This window comes from Mustela erminea, chromosome 8 (assembly GCF_009829155.1).
Source record: "Mustela erminea isolate mMusErm1 chromosome 8, mMusErm1.Pri, whole genome shotgun sequence".
Taxonomy (NCBI): Eukaryota; Metazoa; Chordata; class Mammalia; order Carnivora; family Mustelidae; genus Mustela; species Mustela erminea.
This window is the reverse complement of record NC_045621.1, coordinates 28,939,782-28,958,739: the sequence shown is the minus strand read 5'-3', so window position 1 is coordinate 28,958,739 and position 18,958 is coordinate 28,939,782. Positions and strand designations below refer to the sequence as shown.

The window sequence follows — 18,958 nt, the reverse complement described above, 5'->3', positions numbered from 1 at the left end:
TTCTGCTCACTTTTAAGCTCATCCTAGGGCTTACACCAGCCAACTCACATTTATTTCCTGGCCCCCACCCAACTGTAGCCCTTTTCTCCAACCTTGGGATTGGGTGATAGAGGTGGTAGTCCTTGGGGAGAAGCATATGTCAAAAGGGGGTGGGGCCAAGTGGGAATTCTAGCGAAGCGCCTACTATTTGGTGGAGAACAGCTGTGGGTTGGCACCTCCGTAAGCCAGAGCTCTTACGCCACGTATGACGCAAATAAGCGTAAGACCCGGGGGTGGAGATGCCGTCACCACCAGCCCAGGGTTGGCCGAGCTGCCGCGAGAGGGGCGTATAGACCCCGCCTCGTAGGTGGGTGGGGAGTGGCAGGCCCCGCCTCAGCCCCTGTGGCTGGCTTCGGCCAGCGTCGCTGCGGTAGTGGCAGGGGAGCTAGCGCGCGGAGCCCGGAAAGATGGGGCGCCCGCGGCGGCCCGGGGGTCCCGGGGGATCCGGGGGTCTCCGGGTGCTCCTCTGCCTCCTGCTGCTGAGCAGCCGCCCGGGAGGCTGCAGCGCCATTAGTGCCCACGGTCAGGAGGAAATGAGGGGGGTGGGGTTGGGGGGGGATGGAGTGTGGTGCTGGGAGCAAAACTCGGTGGGGGGTGGGGAGGGGTGTCATGAAGGTAGCAAGCTCAGATAAAATATGTGTCTGGAGTAGGGTAGGGGCTAGCACTGGTTGGTGAGGAAGATGAGAGGGCGTCTGAGAGGAAAGGGGCGTAGGCCTGGAGGTGGGGCTGGGAATACGGGGGCGGGACCTAAGAGAAGCAGGCTCAGGGCAAGATTGCGGGTTTGGGAGGAAGAATGGGGGTGCATATGGACAGAAGGGCTTAGAGACTGGCTACAAGGCCACGGGAGAAGTCGCGCTGAGGCGCCAAAGAAGTGATGACGCGCTGAGGGAATGGGGGTGGGAGGGAGGGGTAGGAAGAGAGAGCCCTGATGTCCGAGCAGGAGGAGTTGGGGACACGAGCATGGGGGGTCCCAGTTCCCAGGAGAGGATCAGGCCGAAGGAGGGGCCAGGGTTTCTCTTGAAGCTTTGAAAGGCAGATTACTGCTATCAGATCGCCAGTAAGAGGAGGAAGGCTCGGGGAGGCGGCAAAAGAGGGTGAAGAGAGAAGGGTCCTTTCCTCTCCCCCTCCCCACAGCCAGGCCTGTGCTGACTCACATCAGAGCGGACAGAGACAGTCAGCGCTGACTCATGGGCCGGGGGAGGGTGGGGTGGTGGGGCGCGTGGGGGAAGGGGCACAGCCTCATCATCTGACACCCTCCTTTCCCACCTGGGTTGGAAGCCCATGCAAGGTACTTCCTGTGGCGCTGTGGGATGGTAGGGTGGTAAATGAAGTCTGGAACGGCGGAGGGTTCAGGTCTTGTGGAGACTCCTGACCCTAGCAACCTTCCCTCCCCCATAACTGCTTCCAGGCTAGGTAGCCCTCGGCGGTGCCAGATTCAGCGTTCAGCACCGAGGACAGCGCTGGCTGTTGGTGGGGGCGCTGACTGTAGGGACAGTGTGGGGAGCCTTGCTTTAGAGACACCTCAGCCGTACCCCTTTCCCACATGGAAGGAAGGTGTGTTAGGGTTTCCATCTTTTTGAGCCCTAGCTCATCATAGTTAAAATGCTTTTGGAGATTTGGGGAGAAAAGTCCCGTTTTCCTCAGAATTTGGCCCCAAATTCCCCCCATAGTAATTCTATGAGAGTAGGAGTATTTGATCCTCCACTACTCCCTACACCTGCAAGCCTTCTCCCCATCACTCAGTTAAGCAAACTGAGGCTTTCAAGGAAAAGATCCAGACTCTCAGATCCTGTGCTTCCTTCTCTTAAGCATTCTAGGCTTCTTCCCTACTCACCCTGCCTCCCCCAGCTGAAAGCCTTTCTTAGGATGAAAGAATGGACCCCATCTGTTTCCCCCTTCCCCAGCATGTCCATCCCCTGACCATTCTGTGTGTGGGGGTGTCTGAGCCTCTGCTCCCTTTTCCCTCTACAGGCTGTCTGTTTGACCGCAGACTCTGCTCTCACCTTGAAGTCTGTATTCAGGGTGAGTGAGGCCTGGGCATAAGATTTACCAGACAGGGGACACAGTAAGAAAGAAGTGCATGGGAGGCCTGGAAGGGGGAAGGAGTATCAGTCTTGGGGAAAAGAGGGAATGGCCTGAAGGGGCAGAGTTCTCTGAAGTCAAGAGAGGAGATGGAGAGAGTGATGCCCATTTGCAACCTGGACTTTGGAAAACCTCTTGTCCAAGCCTCCTGCTGACACTACTTTTGTGCTCTTAGATGGCTTGTTTGGACAGTGCCAGGTGGGAGTGGGGCAGGCCCGGCCCCTTTTGCAAGTCACCTCCCCAGTTCTTCAGCGCTTACAAAGTGTGCTCCGACAGCTCATGTCCCAAGGTGAGGTCTAGCTGCACTGAAGGGAAGACACGGGGGCTTTGTTAGATAAGGGTGGGAAAGTGAGGGGCCACCTGACTCAAGAATTTCTCTTTATGAAACATTCTTATCACACCTACTTCTAGAACCTTACCTTCCCAGACCTTGCTGGAGAAGGGGGAAAGACAGGAGTGGGGGTAGAGCCAGAGAGAGGGGCTGTTCACACTTAGACTCTTTGGAGGAGTCTAGAGGGGGCCTCCACAAAAGGAGCCACTGGAAGAGGCCAGCATCCATCTCCTTAGAACTGACCCACTCCATGGAACTGTCTGAGTGCTCCAAAACCATGAATTCTGGAGTCCTCAGCCAGGAGAACCCCCCACTCATCAAATTCACTCTTTCAACAACTATTTATTGAGTATTTACTACATGGCAAGCTTAGTTTTAGGTGCTTGGAATGTATCAGGGAATAAAATAGACAAAGATTTCTGTCTACTGGGACTTACATTTTGGGGCATAAGGGGAATACAATACATAAATTAGAAAATATATAGTATGTTATAAAGTGATAAGTTTCATGAAAAAAAAATATTACAGCATGATAAAGGGGCAGATATGGTGGGGTAGAAAGCTTCAGTATCAAATTTAGTGGTCAAGATAAACCTTACTGAGACTATGAAATTTGAACAAAGACATCAAAAGTGGAAGTGTTTTCCAGAAGTTTATCTGGGGGCAATGTTTCAACCTGATCAAAGAGCTAGAACAAAAACATGTACTAAAGCAGGAGCACAAGTTTGAGGAATACCATGGAGAACATCTCTATGGTCTGGCTGTAGAGGAGTGATAGAGAGGAAAAATGGAAGATGCAGTCACATGGGTGTTGGGGGAAGAGATGCAGATCATCTCAGAGACTTCTAACAGAATGTATGGATGGATGTTGTCCTTACTCTGAGTAAAAGAAGAACCTAGGACAAGATTTTGAGCATAGAGGTGCATAATCATGCTTGTTCCTGTCGATGATATAAAGAAGTGAGTCAAGGGTAGAAGCAGGGAGATTGTTAAAAGCCACCACAATAACTCATGTGAGAGATGAACATGGCATGGGTCAGGTGGTTGCAGGGAGGTGGAAAGGAATGACAGAATTCTGCATATATTTTAGAAGTAGTGTAACTTCATGAAATACTGGGCAGTGCTGTGAAAGAAAGGGAAGTGTTAAGGATGACACCAGGTTTTATTGCCTGAATAACTGGGTTAATGAAGATGTCATTAGCTATGCAAAAGGACCAACCTGGGGAAGGGGGTGTTCAGTTTTGAATATACTAAATTTAAGATGTTCATTCCAATAGAGTGGGAAGTTGAAAGTATGAGATTCTATTTTGAAAGAGAGATGGAGGATTCTGGAGTAGAGATAGGAATTTGGAATTTTTTGGCATATTAATGGCAGTTAAACCCATGAGGTAGATGAGATAACCAAATGTTTTAGTGTATATGAAGAAGAAGTCTAGAGAATTATAAGACTGAGAAGGGGGAGCCACAGAGGTAGGAGGAAAAACAAGAATGTTTGGTGTCCTAGAAGCCAAGTGGAAGTGTATTGCAGAGGAAGGGGTGATCAACAGTGTCAAATAATGATGGTGAGTGAAGTAAGATGAGATTGACGAATTGGCCACTGGCTTTAGATAAGCAGAAGTCACTGGTGATTTGGATGAAAATCGTTTTGGTAGAATAGGTGGGAATAAAATCCTGAATAGAGTAGGTGAGGAGGGAAGGAGAGGAAAGAACTGGATACAGCCAGTAGAGGTAACTTCAAGGAGTCTTGCTGCAAAGAAAAGGAAAAAAATGGTGTGATCACTGGAGAGGAATGTGGGGTCATGCAGTAACTTTTTAAGATGAAAAGAATTCCATCATGTTTCTATGCTAAAGGGAATAATTCAGTAGAGAACAGAGGAAAATGATCATGTAGGAAATAGGGAGAAATTGCAGAGATGTTCTTTAGCAGGTAGTAAGGGGTGAAATCCAGTGCTCAGGTGGAGGAATTGGCCTTGGATAGGATGAGTTCTCTAATGTCCAGAGGCGACATGGCAGGTGTGGATACTAGTCAGTCTTAGGATATGAGTTAGGAGTGGTACAGACTGTTAACTCAGAAGCAGGAAAGAAGGAATGGAGGTGGAGAGTGGGAGATTATGTCTTAAGAATAGGTAACTAATCTTTCCTGAGAGTGGTTTCATGAAAGGAAAGAGTCATAAGATGACTGATGGTGGTGGAGGTGGTGAATGTTTAAAATGTGTATAGTGCTTTAGGACTTTGTAAGCACTTTCATTTCTCTGATTGTACTTGATCTTCACAATAGCCCCACGAAGTATGTAATTATTCTCACTTTACAAAGAAAAGTAAGGTTCAAGATCAACAAAAAGAAGTGATGATGATGATGATGATGATGATGATGATGATGATGATAACAGCTCTTTAAAGTTCACTATGTGACAGGTACTATTCTTACCATGTTACATTGGGTCACTTGTCACAATCTTAGGAGGTATAAACCCCCATTTTACAGATGAGAGAATTGAGGTTCAGACAGGTTTAGCAATTTGCCCAAAGTTGCACAATGAGTAAACCGCAGAAGATTCAAACATAGTCTCACTGGCAGCAGTCTGACTTCAAAATCTGTACCTGAGTGTGGGAAGGGGACAGCTCAGATCACCCACCAGGTCTCTGGACCACCTCCACTGCCCCTCTGCTCTGCCAAACTCAATGCACTACAGGCTAGGGAGTGCGGTTTTGGTTTCTACTGGTCCCTGTTACTGGGCTCTCAGACTCTCCTGAGCCAACCTCACCCTATCCTGTCTCCTGACAGGATTGTCCTGGCACGATGATCTGACCCAGTATGTGATCTCCCAGGAGATGGAACGCATACCCAGGCTTCATCCCCCAGAGCCCCGCCCAAGGGACAGGTAGGCATCCTTTTTCAACAGCTCTAATGTGGCAAGGCTGGTGGGTCTGTGCTCTTGTCCTGACCGACAGAGGGAAGAGGGAGGGAAGTGGGCGCCAAGGTCAGGAGCCTCAGGCATGGGTTTAAGAGGTTCAAGAGGGGTCATCTGACATGTTGACGTGCTCAGTATGAGCTGAGCTCACCCCCAGGGATCCAGCAAAATGGGGGGAAAAGTTTTGAAAAACTTGGACATTTTCATAATCTAAAAGAAACATCAAAGGAGTCAGTATGAGACAAATGAGAATTTTATCATACGGAAAATGTTTAATGTTCCCTTTCATTACTATGTGGAAGTGTATGTGCAGAGACCATCGTCTTTCTGCAGTTGGGGCCTCTGAAGGCATTGTTCAGACCCTGCAAGCAGAGGAAAGTCAACGAGGGCCATGGGGCTCCGATGATGCTAGCAGGATGAAAAAGGCAGAGTACAGTAGGACAGTAGGGGGGATGGTACTGAATGTTTGAACTGAGTGTTTGAATACACGAATACAGGAGGAATGGGGCAAACTGCAGCCCCAGTTTATCTATAGGGGCACGTGGCTGCCTTTCCCTGCACCCATTCTTTCCTCCATTCCTCATCTCACACAACCCTAACCTCCCCCGCTGTGTTTCAGGGACCTGCGCATGCTTCCCGGGGAGGCAATGACCTGTGCCCAGGCTTGGCCCTCTGGCCCTTCCCCATGCTACTCTCTCTTCCCCCTGAGGCTAGCTCATTTTGTAAGAGGTCACGTTTACTCTAAAGTTTACTCTCAACCGCTGAGCCTGTCTGGTCCCATCCTCTCTGCCTCCTGTAGGCTCTGTATGCCCTTGCTCCACACAACCAACACACACACATACACTTTGCTTTCTTCTCCAGATCTGGCTTGGTGCCCAGGAGACCTGGTCCTGCCGGGGAGCTGCTCTTGCAGGGCATCCCTACTGGCTCTACCCCTGCAGCCCAGCACCGACTTCCTCAACCTCCAGGGGGTGGGGGTGGAGCTGGGGTGGGCTCTCCACTCTCCCCTCTACAGGCTGAGCTGCTGCCCCCTCTTTTGGAGCACCTGCTACTGCCCCCACAGGCCCCGCACCCTGCTCTGAGTTATGAACCCGCCCTGCTGCAGCCCTACCTGTTCCATCAGGTGAGCCTTAAACACTGGCCTCACCCCAAAACCTGTCCCCAAGCCCTGATATGTGATTTTACCTGGATCTCTGATTCCCCCACAGTTTGGCTCCCGCGATGGCTCCCGGGGCTCAGAGGGCTCACCAGGGATGGTCAGTGTCGGCCCCCTGCCCAAGGCCGAACCGTCTACCCTCTTCAGCAGAACTGCCTCCAAGGACCTCTTTGGGGCGCACTCTGACCACTCCTATGGGGACCCTCCAGGGCCTTCGCCTGGTCAACTCTTCCAGGACTCAGGGCTTCTCTACCTGGCCCAGGAGCTGCCAGTGCCCAGTAGGGCCAGGGCACCAAGGCTGCCAGAGCAAGGGGGCAGCAGCCGGGCAAAGGACTCCTCAGAGGGCTACGAGGAGGAAGGGCTAGAAGGTCGCAGGGAGAAGCCTTCTTCTCCAGCAGAGCAGCCAGGTAACAGACTTCTCGGCATCTGTTCCCTTCCTGTGGGGGCTGCATTCGGGGGCTCCTTCCCAACGACCCACACATTTGTTAATTTGTCCTTAAAGTCATTATATATGTAACTAATATCCCTACTGACAGCCTGATCTATGCCGGGCACTAGGTAGGCAGTGGGGATACTGTGGGGCGTGGAGATGGCATAACTCTTCTTCAGCTGGAGAGTCAAGATGTTCATGGTGGGCCTGAAGTTTGGTCTTGGCCCTAAGAAGGCCTTTCCCCTCAAGTGTGGATGAGGGCTGGAAGGTGGAGGGCATCAGTCTCCTAGGGTTTGAGAAGAAACTCTTAAGTGTGCTAGTACCCTCCCCCCACCAAATGCCTCCTACGAGTTCATCTTGCCACCGCCACCTCACTGCCACCATCTCTCCATAAGCTCTGTGTCTGGCTCCCAGCAGACGTGACTCTCCAGAGACTGGCAGCTGTGCTGGTGGGCTATGGGGCGGAGCTGCGTCAGCTGACCCCTGAGCAGCTCTCCACCCTCTCAACCCTGTTGCAGCTGCTGCCCAAGGGCGCAGGACAAAACCTGGGTGAGTGTCCAAGCACAGAGACTTGCAACCACCAGCTCCATGATGGCCTCTTGCCCTATATTTCAAGACCACATGGAGCAGCCTAGAGGGCAAGGTCAGGGGCAGAGAAGAGAGTTCCTTTGAGACATGAGCACAGGGTCATTGCCTGCCAAGGGCAGGAAGCAAGGGACTGGGGTGGTGAGCTGAGTTAGAGTGGGAAAGAACTCGAGGATGGGAGTAATGGAAGAAGAAGCCAGCAGGGGGTATGAGCAGCGATTAGGAGGCACCAGGGAAGGTGAGTGGTTGATAACAGCCTCGAAGGAAGTGGCCAATGCCAAGTGAAGCCAGTAATTGATGGGGGGGGGGACTGAACAACGAATAATTTTGACAAGTGTGGCCAATAGCTCCAGAAAGAGCTGAGGAAACCATCATAAGGTAGAAGCAAACAGGCACAAGACCATGCTTAGGATGAGACCAAAGATAGGACTGGGTCACTGACTGAGGGCAAAGAGGCCACAGCAAGTGCAACAGGCTCAGGGCCGCTGGCTCTTTCTCCTACCTGTGTTGGGGGGAACTTCACCTTGGCCCTTTGCCCAGAGTCTTGTTTTTCCTGTCTCTACAGGAAGGATTGTGAATGTTGGAGCCGATATCAAGAAAGTGAGTTTGGGCACCTCCCTGACCCTCAGTGCCCCTAGCAGCAAACCCCCCTTGTCAAAATCTAAACCTCAGCCTTGGGACCCAGATCTGTATCTTCCAACCCTCCTCATTGGCCCGGAGACCACATGTCCTTCCCTTAAGCTCTCACCTCAAGCTGATGGCAGAGCTGGGTCTAGAAGCTGGAATTCTCAATTCGCTGCTTTTTTTCACTACAGTCATTTCAGATCCTACTCTGAGGATCCTTAGGTGAAGACGGGAGTTGCACGCAGGCTCCTGACCCTCCCTGTAGCCCGAAGAGCTCTATCTTTTCTACACGTGTGACTTCTGAGATTTTTGTGGCTAAACAGAAGTCTAAAAATCATTGCCTGCCTTCATCTCTCCTAACACCACCTCCCCTCACTCCAGAGGGTCTTCCTACTCCGGCTCCATCCTGTGGATCATTACTGACCATGTTGCACTCATTTAATCCTTTATGCATTCATTCATTCATCCATCCAGCTGACTCACTTTTTTGGGTAACCTCTATGTGCCCAGTGCTGCCTTGGGCCCTGGGGATTAGAAAGAAACAAGTCCCAAGGTCCTCTTTAGGGGCCTCAGACTCCCATCCCCCCACCCCCTATACTATCCAGAGACCATATCTCTATCCTCTCTTCTAAACAGACAACAGAGGAGCAGGTGCAGGGTGAAAACACAGTGGAGCCTCCACCCCCTACGCCCTCCCTGCCTGAATACCCCACTGCCAGCCCCACTTCCAATAAAGCCCAGCAGGTGCTGAGCTCTGGATCCTCCGAGTCCCCCAAAGCTGCTACCCAACTTGCCACACCTGTCCTGCTGGAGAAGAAAAGTCCTTTGGGCCAGAGCCAGCCCCCAGCAGTGAGGCAGCCGTCAGCTCAGCCATCAGCAGAGGAGTATGGCTACATTGTCACTGACCAGAAGTAAGGGTTTCAGCCTGGGGAAGCCTTCCAGCCCCCCCTCCCATCCCCTGAGGAGGGTATGTTATAGGGGCAGGCCTGCCTGGCAAGAAGCAGAGAGCAGAAATCCAGATGTGAAGTGGACAGGGGGTGGGCTTCTCTGCACCCCTGGAGGTAGCTTGTTTCAAGAAAGTGGCCAAGAGGATCCCTACTTGCCTTCCTCTCCCTTCTCCCCACCTTCAGGCCCCTGAGTCTGGCTGCAGGAGTGAAGCTGCTGGAGATCCTTGCTGAACATGTGCACGTGTCCTCGGGCAGCTTCATCAATATCAGGTGGGGCTGGTATCTAGCTGGGGCAGAAAGGATCTAGAAGGTGCCTTGAGGGGAGAGGTGGCTGGAGGGGCTTGGGGAAGGAAGGGAAGACAAAGTCTCGGGTAAGTGGCCACGGTGGGGTCCCAGCTGCATTGAAGTTGCCCCGCACAATACACACACCTTGTGTGTGCCGCAGCAGGACGAGGAGCGCCTGGAAGCCATGGGGCCCGAGGGGGCCCATGGTCACACACACACACACACACACACACACACACACACACACACACGATGCTGGCCTCATCCAGCATTCCTCTCCAATATTCCTGTAAGGCATCTCTGTTTGGCCTCAGCTTCATCCTCTCATGGGGAGAGGGCCAGAGCTGGCCTCTCTGTTACAGTCTGGGGTCTGTGATGGGTGAGGCAGTAATGTAGCTCCTGTTTGGCAGTGTGGTGGGACCGGCCCTCACCTTCCGCATCCGACACAATGAACAGAACCTGTCTTTGGCCGATGTGACCCATCAAGCTGGTAAATACTGCCCGGTCCCAGCCCCAGAGTTAGTAGGACATACCCAGGCCTGTGGCTGATGCCCCCCTTGAAATATTCCCAACACACACGGGCCCTATGGAGACCACCCGGAGCTGGAGAGAGTCTGACCCACATCTTCCCTGCAGGGCTGGTGAAGTCGGAACTGGAAGCACAGACAGGGCTCCAGATCTTGCAGACAGGAGTGGGACAGGTATGAGCTAAATGAAGAATCAGCTGAAACCCCAGAGGGCTGCCATTGCCCACAAGAGATGGGGGCAAACTTGTTAGGAAAACCAGAGCTGAAACCTCTCCTACTTGGTGGGCCCACCAGCTTTGCCAAAGCAGCCCTCCCCTTGCAGTTCTTTTTCTGGCCAGCAGATGGCCCCAGTGGCTGCTGCTCCTCCGCCCCTTCAGCTTCCTCCTCCCTCTCCTTGCCCTTCCTCCTCCTCCCCCTCCTCCTCAAGGGCACGACCCTTCCATAGGAAGGCCTCCAGCTTGGAAACACCACCTGAGGTGTCCATAGCCTTCTGGAACAAAGTTTCTAAATTCCAAGGGAAAACCCAATGCAGTAAGGACATTAAACTCAATATATATTTCTATTCTGCAACCCTATTGCCTTACTTTCTACTATGCCATTCCTTGGGACTCTCCAAACTTCTCTACATTCATTTTTTAAATGCAAAAACTCCTGGTGGGGTCATCCACTAAGTTTCAGGCAGTGCTGTGTGGTTCAGTTGTCCGATGGGACTTGAGAAGGAAGGTCTTGGGTCTAAATGAGCGCTTCTGCCTGAGCCACCATGCCCTTGCCCTATCAGCTTTGCCCTTGGAAGTACCCTAGCAGGGATTGCGGCCCCGGGGTGCGGGGCAGGGGTTGAGGAACAGCTCCTAAATACCTCCTGCCACTGCCCTCCTTGATTCTAGTCTTGCTCCCACAGAGGGAGGAGGCAGCTGCTGTCCTTCCCCGACCAGCCCGCAGCACATCTCCCATGCGCTCGGTGCTGCTCACTGTGGTGGCCCTGGCGGGCGTGGCCGGGTTGCTGGTGGCTCTGGCAGTGGCCTTGTGTGTGCGACAGCATGCACGGCAGCGGGACAAGGAGCGCCTGGCAGCCCTGGGGCCCGAGGGGGCCCATGGTGACACCACCTTCGAGTACCAGGTGTGTGGCCCAAAAGCTTGTAGATGAGAGGGAGTAGAAGGGGTTTGGGAGTCTGGGTCTCACACAGGGTGAGGGTGGGGTGTTGGATGGAGGTTGGGCACCCATCCCTGGGAGTAGCCCAGCTGGGGCTACAGAAACCCAAGCTGCGGTGTTGTGGGGACATCTTGAATGGATGGGAATTGGGAGAAGATGCTCCCTAAGGTTCTTCCTGGGGCCACACTTCTGGGATCCCATTCCCATCTCTGAGCTTGTCAGAGGCACCCCACAAACAGAACAGCCTGGAAAAGAATGAGGGCCCTGGCAGCAGAGCCTCCGCCTCTCTCCCCGAGGGGTTTCATACAGAATCAGTCAGGGAGGAGCCTGGAATGGAATCCAGGACGCTGCTGAAAGGATTTGGGGGGCTCTGGGGCCCTGCCTGATCTTTCTTCTGCAGGACTTGTGCCGCCAGCACATGGCCACAAAGTCCCTGTTCAGCCGGGCAGAGGGTCCCCCGGAGCCTTCTCGGGTGAGCAGCGTGTCCTCCCAGTTTAGTGACGCGGCCCAGGCCAGCCCCAGCTCCCACAGCAGCACACCGTCCTGGTGCGAGGAGCCCGCCCAGGCCAACATGGACATCTCCACGGGACACATGATTCTGGTCAGGACGGGCCCGGGGCTCAGGGTGGGTGAAGGGCCGGGATGCTGGAAGAGGCTGGCCGGGGGGTGTGGGCCAAGGCAGGCTGCGGTATCCCTGCAGGCATACATGGAGGACCACCTGCGGAACCGGGACCGCCTGGCCAAGGAGTGGCAGGCCCTGTGCGCCTACCAGGCGGAGCCCAACACCTGTGCCGCGGCCCAGGGGGAGGGCAACGTCAAAAAGAACCGCCACCCTGACTTTCTGCCCTGTGAGTGAGTCCTGCTGGTCAGCCTGGCCCAGCCCTCTCTCTGCAGGGAGCTCTGGAGGGCTTGGGGGAAGGGCCAGGCTCCGGGCTCCGGCCAAGTGGCAGGGGTACCAGGACCCCAGTAACAGGAGGGGCACCTGAGATGGGATGTGGGGTCTGTGCAGATGATCACGCGCGCATCAAGCTGAAGGTGGAGAGCAGCCCTTCTCGGAGTGATTACATCAATGCCAGCCCCATTGTAAGTGGCCCTAGCTCCAGCCCCCTCCTCCGCCCCATTTTTATCCTGCCTGGAAACTCCATTTCCTCATGGTCACTGTCCATGCCACCTGATGTCCTGGAATTATGGGGCCTGATATCCCAGCATGGAAATGGGGATTTTTCAAGCTTTCCCAGATCCTGACCCACTCCCTTTGACCAAGCCTCTCCACAGCAGCATTTCCCATTCTGGCTCATGATGTGTCTCCCCTGCCCCAGATTGAGCACGACCCTCGGATGCCAGCCTACATAGCCACCCAGGGCCCGCTGTCCCATACCATCGCAGACTTCTGGCAGGTGAGTTCTTGGAAGGAGGGCTTCTCCAGGGACCAGTGGTCCTTGAGGGGAGCTGGAAAGGTTAGAGTGGAATCTCTGTCCCTAGATGGTGTGGGAGAGTGGCTGCACCGTCATTGTCATGCTGACCCCGCTGGTGGAGGATGGTGTCAAGCAGTGTGACCGCTACTGGCCAGATGAGGGGTCCTCCCTCTACCACGTATATGAGGTCAGCAAAACCCCATGGCAGGGGGACGAGGGAATGGAGAGAGTGGATGGTGAACCATTCATACATGTGTGAATTGTATACGCATATATGCACACGTGCACACACATGTACATGTACTATATGTTTACATGTGTGTGTCCAGCCAGGGCCAGGAAGCATCAGTAGGGACCTATCATGAAAGGTACAGAAATAAAACTATAAAACAACCAAAACCGAGGTAAGAAGCCGGGAGCCAAGAGTGTGTGAGATGGGGAAGAGAAGTAAAACCAAAGACCAACATTAAGACCTACGTTAATCGAGCCTCACTTAGCGCTGAGTTTCCAAAGCCAGGAAAGAAAGAACCACCAGTCATAAATAGAATAGAAACAAACTTTTTCATTAGGAGAGAAGATAGGTATTGGGGGAGGGGGTACTGGGAAGAGGCAAAGCCGAGGAAAGAGGAACAGATTCCTGCTCCATGGAAGGTGACCCCCTGTAAAGCAGGAGACACTAAGAGACAACAAGCTTCTCCTCACCAAGGGAGCACCGAATAGCGAATAGTAGTTTTTCATCATCCGATGAGCACCCAGCAGTCTTTTTTTTAAAGCTGCTTTTTAAAATTGATGTTGCTCATGGTTAAAGAAAAACAGTGAATAAAAATATAGAATCTCATCCAGGTTGATGGTGTGTGTAGCACAGACACTGTGTTAGGCTCAGTAAGGAAGAGGAAAGAGGAACTCTGGCCTCAAGACGCCCACAGAGGCTGTGTCCGGGTGGAAAAGCCACTCGTTGTCCTGAGCAGCCAATAAGTGACGCAGACAACTGGGGATCCTGGGGAGAGCTGGGGCAGTAGCAGCGGGCGGTTGGGTAAGCTTCCAGGAGGATGGAGAGTTTGAGCCGGCCCCGGAGGCTGGGAGGATCTGGAGAGGCGCTGCCGTCCTCAGACCCGGCCGGCTCCTCGGCAGGTGAACCTGGTGTCCGAGCACATCTGGTGCGAGGACTTCCTGGTGCGCAGCTTCTACCTGAAGAACGTGCAGACCCAGGAGACGCGCACGCTCACGCAGTTCCACTTCCTCAGCTGGCCGGCAGAGGGCACTCCGGCGTCCACCCGGCCGCTGCTGGACTTCCGCAGGTGAGGGAGGGAGCGCGGGGAGAGAGCGGCGCGCGAGCGGGGGCCCGGGAGCTGGGCGTCCCCCCATCCCACCACTCTTCCTGGGGGCCCCGGTCTTGTGAGGCGGGCGCTCCAGGCTGATCTGGAGCCTCCGCCTCTGACCTCCAGCCGCCCCCTTCCAGACCCCGCAAGCCCGGACGGATGCTCTGGCTGGCTGCGCGCATCCCTCCACCCCTGCGCTCCCGCTCCCGCGCTGCTCTCGCTCCGCTGTTCTGCCTGCTGAGTCCCCCTCGCCCCTTTTCTCTCCCTGCCTCCCCGTTTCTGGCTCCTCCATCACCCCCGCCCCCAAGAAGGGCTCACCTGAGTTCAAGCTCCCTTCTTCTCGCCTGCTCTCCCTCTCCTGGGTCCCGGCTCCCGTCTCTCCTGTTCGTCGCCTCCAGGGCCGCTCTTGCGATCTCCAGCATATTCCGTGTGTCTGCTGTCCCCTCATCTCACTCCCTCCTGCCCATCTGTCCTTTCTCCCTCGCTGTTTCTTTGCCTCTGTTATTTCTCCCCCGGCCTTCTTTCCTTCCTTTTCCTCTGTCTCCCCTTCCTCTGCCTCCCCCCTCAGCTCTTTGTCTCTCCCATTGTCTCTGAGTCTGTTTTCTCTCCATTTCTCCGGTCCTGCATCTCTCCGCTGTCCTGTCCCCTCTCTTCCTGCCTTCTCCACCTCCCTGCCTTCTCTCTGTCTTTCCCTCCCTCTGTCTGTCTCCCCACTCTGTCCTTCTGTCCTAACCCTCTCCTCTGTCTCTCTCTCCCTCTCACGGCTGCCAGTGTCATTTTTGTGATCTGCAGCTAGTGTTCTCTCTCCAGTTGCATAGTCACAAAAGTGATCATTGGAAGGCGTGGCCGCTGCATGGACAGGACAATCTAATCAGGACTTGTGGGCCCTGGGGCCCCCCCTGAAGTCTGCTGGGAGAGCTGGTGGGTGGGGGGACTCTGAGGAGACAAACACTATCCAAGACAGTTGGGAGGATCTCAGGATTACTAGGGACTCAGTAGAGCAGGTGGCGGCTGGGCAGGAAGCTAACTAGGGGCCTTTCCCTGTTCTGACAACAAAACACCCACCAGGCCAGTCCTCCGGCATCCCCAGTCTTCCCCCTCGCCCACACTGCAGCCTCCTCCTGCTTCTCTGCCTCTTGCCAGGCTGGCCCGAGGTCTCCAGGTGCTGGACAGAGAGCAGAGGAGCAGAGCTGAGGGGAGAAGCTGGGGATAGTTTCTTTTCTTTCTTTTCTTTTCTCTTTCTTTCTTTCCTTTTTTCAAGTTTATTTAAGTGATCTCTACACCCAACCTGGGGCTCGAACTGAGGACCCCAAGATTGCATGCTTTTTCTGCTGAGCCAGCCAGGCGCCCCAGCTAGGGATAGTGTCTGAGCCTCTGGATGATGGTTTCTCACTGGGCTCCCTGGAGCCTGAGCCCCAGGGTCCTCAAAAACAATGCCAGGGGTCATAGAGTTATTTCTTGCTTTCCACGTTTAAAAAATCCGTATAGAATTAGTGCATGGACCATTTTTAAGACTGCACAGGTAAGCTAAAAGATTACATTTCTTTGCTTTAGGCCAGAATGGTGTAAACACAGTTGGCAGCAGACACCCAGAACAAATTAACTGCTGCTTAATAAGTATGGTTTGTTGGAGGGCTACACAGAGGAAAGGCAAACTCATTTTTTTTTTAAGTGCTAAAAAGTGACTCTGAACAAGTTGCTTGATTTCTGTTTTTCTTACCTGTGAAATGGGGATGATGACCCCTACTTCAGGGGTTGTTACAAGAGTCAGTGGGATAAAGTCTATAAAATCTTGTTTAAGTGCCTGGCGCATAGGAAAGGCTCAATGAATTCTAGATATGATTCACTGTCATTATTAGATGATTGGGAGCTACTGCAGATACTTCTGTTCAACCCCAGCTCTCTAACACATGAGCCAACTTTCTAGAAAACCATGTGGATACCGGTAAAATCATTCAGAGTCACCTGGCCCTTGCAAGTCTGGGGGAGTCTCAATGGTAGATCCTTAAATTCCAAGCTTCCCCTGAAACAATCTAATAACTCTTCAGGTGGTCCTCCCTGGTCCTGGCCCACTGGGGGGTATCAGGATTCTGCAAGTAATTCTCAAAGGAGGAAAGTCATAAAGGACAAGAGCAGGTTAGACTAGGCCACTGAGGAAGGGAGAAATCCTCTGCTCCCTGCTGAGAGGGCAGCTGTCAGTGTAACAGAAAAGAGTCTGAGGTCCAAGTGGACCCCAAGTCTAAATATGACCCAACCACAGAACACCTGTGCTGGGATGAGGCTGATTCAGGGAGACAGACAGCTGTATAACATTCAGAGCAGAAGATTGTCTTCCCTTTGTGAAAGGAATTTTGTGCCTAGGGCTACCCGACCTCATTGCTAGTGAGGACCACCAGGAGCCTGAGTGGGGAGGGGAACAGCCTGGGCAGTTGTAAAGGAGGGCAGAGGGGCAGAGCAGGAATGTGATGAGATTAACACCCTTGAAGTCACCAGAAAGCCTATTCTCCCTGGACTTTTAGCAGAGGTGGCTATTAATATTATGTAGTATCATTAATAGTACTACCATTTATTGAGCACCTAAGGTATGTCAAGCCTCACACTTAATTCTTTACATGGATTATCTCATGCAGTCATGGTGAGAACCCTAAGAAGAGGGTTACTATTATTATACCCTCATTTTACAGACAAGAAAACTGAGGCTCAAAGAGGCCAAGTCTGTTGTTCCCAGGTGCGTCACTTGGGCATCAAGCTCATTAAGTGACAAGGCAAGCCCAGGGCCACCCACATCATCCTGGTTCTTTGCCTCCTGCCCTGACTCATTTCTCCAGCTCTCTTCCCTCCTCTGCCCTGGGCACATGGGGAGAACAAGAAGAAAAAGCAGCCCCCAGGTGTGTGCTGGTGCCCCCGCTCACACCCCCTTCTTGTTGCAGGAAAGTGAACAAGTGCTACCGGGGCCGCTCCTGCCCCATCATTGTGCACTGCAGGTGCGTGCCGATGGGCTGGGGGCAGGGGTGGGGGTGGGGTCACAGGGGACAGGACAGCCCAGGCCAGAGGGTCCTGAGGTGGGGCATTCCTGATTGCCACCCCTCTCTCTGGTCCTCCTCCCTGGGCACATCTCCCATGCATGCTGCCTGCCTGGACCCTGGATGCTGGCCAACAATAGCCCATGGGCCAAGTTCAACATGCCATCTGTTTTTGTTTTTTGTTTTTTGTTTTTTTTCAATGGCCCATGAGCTAAGAATGGTGTTCACATTTTTAAATGGTTGAAGAAAAGTAAAAAAGAATGTGGGACAGAGACTCTCTGTATGTCGCACACAAAGTTGAGGATATTTACCCTCTGACCATTTACACCAAAAGATTGCGGAACAAAAGCCTGCCCAGAGGCTGGAAAGGACCATTCTTATCCCGCCTCTGCCCCAGCTGATTTCACCTTAAGACTGAGCCAGGGCTCTCCTTTTAGGCTGGCCCACTACCCCAGTGACACCCCATGGCTCACAGGCCCCCCACTCAAGGCCCAATTCCCAGGGGCCCCCGGGGCTCTGACTGATGCCTCCTCAACCATGCCTACTGGCCCCACCAGTGTCTTCCCCACCCCAAGGAGCCTCCCTGTCTCCTCTACCCCTCCCCCTTTCTGCTGGGTCCTGAGCGGAGCCTGTCATCCTCTCCTGTTTCAGCGATGGTGCAGGAAGGACTGGCACTTACATCCTTATTGACATGGTACTGAACCGCATGGCAAAAGGTGAGGACCTTCCCCACAGCGCCCGCAGCCCTGCCCCCGATGAGCCATCCCAGCACCCAGGCTCCTGGGAGCTCCTGGAGGGACCAGTTATCACACCCCCAGGCTCTGCCCAGTCCTCCAAACCTCCCAGCCCAGGGCGCTCCAGGCTTTCTGGGTCCTGTCCTCTGGGCAAACCCTGTGCCCTCTCCAATCTCCAGGAGTAAAGGAGATCGACATCGCTGCCACCCTGGAGCACGTCCGTGACCAACGGCCTGGCCTTGTCCGCTCGAAGGTGACTGTTCCTCCCCGCGCTGACCTGAGCTGCCAGCCTCGCCCAGGGAGACTGGCAACAGCCTGCCTCTCCCACCTGCCCCCACCTGCCCCAGGAGGACTCCCCCTCGCCCAAGTGACCTCCCTGGCTCCCCTGCCCAAAAGCCCCCCCTCCCCACAGGCCCCTCCTCCCATCACAGGGCAAGAGCAGAGGTCAGTCCTCTCCATGACATTCTCTCTCCTGCCCTTCGCCAGGACCAGTTTGAATTTGCGCTGACAGCTGTGGCGGAGGAGGTGAACGCCATCCTCAAGGCCCTGCCCCAGTGAGACCCCTGGGGCCCCTCAGTGGGCAGACCAGCCTCTGCTCCCTCTTTGCCTGTGTGAGCATCTCTCTGTGTACCCCCTCCTTTTCCCCAACCCCACCGCCTGGGTTCCTCTTGGGCATGGCCAGTTGTAAAGCAGAGGATGTGGGAAGGGGCAAACCTACCCAGCCTCTCACCTGTCAGAGTCCCCAGGAAGTCCCATGGGAGGCAGGGGCTTGGGGGTGGGGGGTTGCTGGCAGCCAGCCAGGAGCAGAGGAAAGTCCTCCACCCAGAGCCTTCTCCTGCCCGAGTTCCCCAGCCCCCCAGCTCCTGTTCTTCTGAGAGCTCCCAGGATGTCCGTACAGACTGCCCCGTGGAGGGCCCGCCCTCCTTGCTTGCCCATCCCCCGCTGCCTGCCGCCCTGCCTCTGTGGCCCACACTCTGGCCCCTGCCTTCCCTGCCTCCCTAGGGCCTCCTCCCCTGCCCTCCTGCCACGTGCCACTCCACTCTTGCCCTCTGGCACAAGAGAACATTTCTAGAAAAATCTACTTTTGTATCAATGTGAATAAAGTTAGTGTGTCGTGTGTGCAGCTGCAACCCGGACTCCTACACTTTTGTGTCGTCTCTGCTTCCAGACTCCATCTCTTTGTGCCCTTCAGCCCCAGGATAAGGAATCTCATGCAGGCCAAGCACCTGGCACACCACAAGCAAAACTAGCCAGACTCCGATAGCAGCCTGTACACCAGGCCTGTGAGATATCACAACAGGCATCCATCCACCTGGGGGCAGGGGCACTTCCTCCCCCTCTCCCAACCCTTCTCCTAGTAGGGTCCCATGTCCTCTTCATGTGCATGTCAGGAGGCATC

The 18,958-nt window shown here is 54.0% G+C and overlaps 1 protein-coding gene across 1 annotated transcript; it reads left to right on the top strand.

The window, feature by feature from the left end:
* The first annotated feature begins 264 nt into the window (after positions 1 to 264).
* On the top strand, positions 265 to 18,689 carry PTPRN (protein tyrosine phosphatase receptor type N). Its single transcript, XM_032354885.1, has 23 exons — positions 265 to 561; positions 2,011 to 2,061; positions 2,297 to 2,410; positions 5,238 to 5,334; positions 6,226 to 6,487; positions 6,573 to 6,927; positions 7,368 to 7,499; positions 8,101 to 8,135; positions 8,796 to 9,070; positions 9,290 to 9,376; positions 9,802 to 9,881; positions 10,028 to 10,092; positions 10,817 to 11,035; positions 11,469 to 11,669; positions 11,769 to 11,916; positions 12,078 to 12,151; positions 12,388 to 12,465; positions 12,551 to 12,670; positions 13,615 to 13,781; positions 16,733 to 16,786; positions 17,477 to 17,541; positions 17,739 to 17,812; positions 18,046 to 18,689. The coding sequence occupies exons 1-23, from the start codon at positions 447 to 449 to the stop codon at positions 18,115 to 18,117; spliced, it is 2,940 nt and encodes a 979-aa protein (XP_032210776.1). The 5' UTR covers positions 265 to 446; the 3' UTR covers positions 18,118 to 18,689.
* The last annotated feature ends 269 nt before the right edge of the window (positions 18,690 to 18,958 follow it).

Bases quoted from the DNA above. Each gene is read 5' to 3' on its own strand.
- PTPRN (XM_032354885.1), top strand. From the start codon at position 447: ATGGGGCGCCCGCGGCGGCCCGGGGGTCCCGGGGGATCCGGGGGTCTC. The intron at 9,882-10,027 runs GTAAATACTGCC...TCTTCCCTGCAG, and splicing joins CGATGTGACCCATCAAGCTG to GGCTGGTGAAGTCGGAACTG. The intron at 11,036-11,468 runs GTGTGTGGCCCA...TTTCTTCTGCAG, and splicing joins ACACCACCTTCGAGTACCAG to GACTTGTGCCGCCAGCACAT.